The 2,639-nt window shown below is 46.3% G+C and overlaps 1 protein-coding gene across 1 annotated transcript in view; it reads right to left on the bottom strand.

Annotated features, from left to right (window-relative positions):
• Nucleotides 1-1,343: 1,343 nt before the first annotated feature.
• LOC107101964 (1-acylglycerol-3-phosphate O-acyltransferase ABHD5-like) overlaps nucleotides 1,344-2,639 on the bottom strand; it is a 22,552-nt gene continuing 21,256 nt past the window's right edge. The window contains exon 8 of the mRNA XM_015401066.1: nucleotides 1,344-2,001. Coding sequence (XP_015256552.1) covers nucleotides 1,861-2,001 — 141 coding nt within the window. The 3' untranslated portion in view covers nucleotides 1,344-1,860. The remainder of the gene's footprint in view (nucleotides 2,002-2,639) is intronic.

Genomic DNA, 2,639 nt, shown 5'->3' with positions numbered 1-2,639 from the left:
CAGCAACAACGCTTTATTGGTTCCGCTATCGGGACGGAACCAATAATGGAGAGCTGTTATTTATTTTTTTATAAAAAGAAAAAAAAATTGTCAATTTTAACATTTTATTTAGATTACAAAAATAATTTATAATAAAAATAATCCTATTTATGATGTTTTAAAAATTAAGACCAACGAAAGACTGATTTAAGACATTTTAATAACAATAAAGGCCTTAATTTTATTTTGAAGGATTCAATGCCTTTTAAGACTTTTTAAGGACCTGCGGGAACCCTGTCAAAGCTGACCCCCCACCCTCACAGTCCTCCCCATCAAAACTCTCCACCTGTCTGGAGGAGATAAAGGTACGGATGGAGCTAAACTTTCTTCAACTCAATAGCTCCAAAACTGAAGGCCTCATCAAACCAAATCATCCATAACCAGCATCACTTTTTCTGCTACTAGCATCTCGCTCTCATCAACCGTTAGTAGGAATGGACTCACAACTCACTTTTGAAGCCCACATGAATCTTTTATGCGAGAACTCTTTCCACCACCTCCATAACATCTCCAAACTCCGTCCCATTCTCTCCCTCCCAGACGATGAGAAGCTGCTTCCAGTCTTTGTCTCCTCCAGACTGGACTATTGCTTCTTCTCATTGGGATCCAGAAAGCGTCTGCAGAGGCTTCAGTGATCCAGAACTCTGCAGCTGGATCCTGATGAGAGAACAGAAACATGAGCACATCACCGCCGCTCTCCATTCTACACTGGATTCCCATCTCCACCAGGACTGTATACAAGGTTTCCCTGCTCACACATCAATGCATCCATGGACATGCCCCCCCCCCCAAAAAAAAAGAACTTATCAACCACCCGCTCCCTTCGCTCCACTCACTCAAACCTCCTTTACATTCCCAGAACCAGACTCAGGACAGTCGGAGATAGAGCATTTCGTGCTGCTGCCCCACATCTGTGGATCCCCCCCCCCACCCGGCGCCCTGAGGGCTCCTCAATCCACCCAGTGTTTTAAAACAGGCCTAAAAAAATTTCTCTTTAGCAAAACTTTTGGTCCCCTTTACATGTTTTTTTCTCTCTTTTTAAAACAGCTTTTATTATTATTATTATTTTTATGCATTTCTTTTTTAATGCTTTTCTTTTTTTGTAATACTTTAAGGTCTTTTTGATGAAAAGTGCAGTATAAATCAAATGTATTATTATTATAAACCACAAGCAAACCTTTTCATACATAAAATAAGTTTTTATAACATTTTTCATCACTGAACAACTGAAACCTGAAAGTTCAGTTCAATAATTTTACAAAGAAATCAAAAAGCAGTTTTACATCTAATTGATCAGGAAAGCATTTCTTCTTTCTTTACTACAGTGGCAGTGGTTAGACAGTGTACTGCCCCCTGTGGTTCTGGAGAGTACTGCACCAACATCAGCATCAAGTATTAATGCCTACAGTCCTTGTTTGGGCCCCTGTGTGCCGCTGAGGAAGAGGAGGGGCCGTCTGCTGTGGCTCCACCTCTGGCAGAACATCTGAGGGTCCAGCTGGGGCAGCCAGACTTGCAGAGAACAGTTCGGGTCCAGGCTGCGGGGTTTCCCAAGCTGAGAGTCTGTGAAGGTCTAACCTGAAAGGACATTTCCATCATCTACATAAATGATCCATGGAAGTTTGGCAGTGATGAAGTAAGCAGGCCCAGGGTTCGGTCCACGGGATCTCCTCCAGTGTTTCAGGCTGTCAGACCATAAATGTTAGGTTGCTAAGCAGCAGCACTGATCCAAGGAACAGAACCAGCCTTAATGATCTGGCTCTGATAACTAGCTGAACCAGGGCCGGTTACTCCTCCTCAGACGTTCCAGAGGAGGAGGTGATGCTAGCTGGTTATATCCTCCTTCTGCTCCAGAGTTCCAGGCCTTGGCTTCTCTACGTCCACCTTTTCACACATCTGCAGAACTTTCTGGTTGAAGTCATCAGGCTGGTCAGCATAAACATAGTGTCCAGCTCCCCGGATGGTCTGCAGAAACCAGAGGGACCCAGTCAGAAAGCAGAGGACACCCTGTCACCAAGATGGGGACAGTCATGAAACACCCAGCAACCCAAACGGTCCTTGGAGAACCACATGCATTAGAAATGAATAATGGTTCCTCTGAATGACCAAAGGTCCTTCAGAGAGAGCTGAGAAAAAAGCCGTCGGTTTACTTTCCTACCATCACCTATGGTCATTAATCTGGATCAGGACCCAGAGAACCAGATCCTGGATCAAAGCTTCCTCTGCAGGGAGGCTGGGCTCTCCCTCTGAGAGAGGGTAAGGAGCTGGGCCATCAGGGGGAGGGATCAGAGTAGAGCTGCTTCTCCTCCAGAGGAGTCAGCTGAGGAGGATCAGACATCTTCACCAGATGGATGCCTCCCTCTGAGAGGTTCCATGGATGTCCGCCCTGGAGGAGGACCAGGAGCAGGACCAGGACACGACTGAGGGACCATGTCTCCCTGCATGACTGGGAGGAGCAGGGGGAGAAGTCTGGATAGAGGGGAGTCTGGAGTCTGGTCCTAAAGCAGGGCCCTCAAACCCTGGTCCTAAAGCAGGGCCCTCAAACCCTGGTCCTAAAGCAGGGCCCTCAAACCCTGGTCCTAAAGCAGGGCCCTCAAACCCTG

Source organism: Cyprinodon variegatus, unplaced genomic scaffold (genome assembly GCF_000732505.1).
Source record: "Cyprinodon variegatus isolate N-32 unplaced genomic scaffold, C_variegatus-1.0 Scaffold1179, whole genome shotgun sequence".
In the NCBI taxonomy this organism is placed as follows: Eukaryota; Metazoa; Chordata; class Actinopteri; order Cyprinodontiformes; family Cyprinodontidae; genus Cyprinodon; species Cyprinodon variegatus.
Note: the sequence above shows the minus strand (reverse complement) of the source record. Positions and strands in the feature narration are given on the sequence as shown.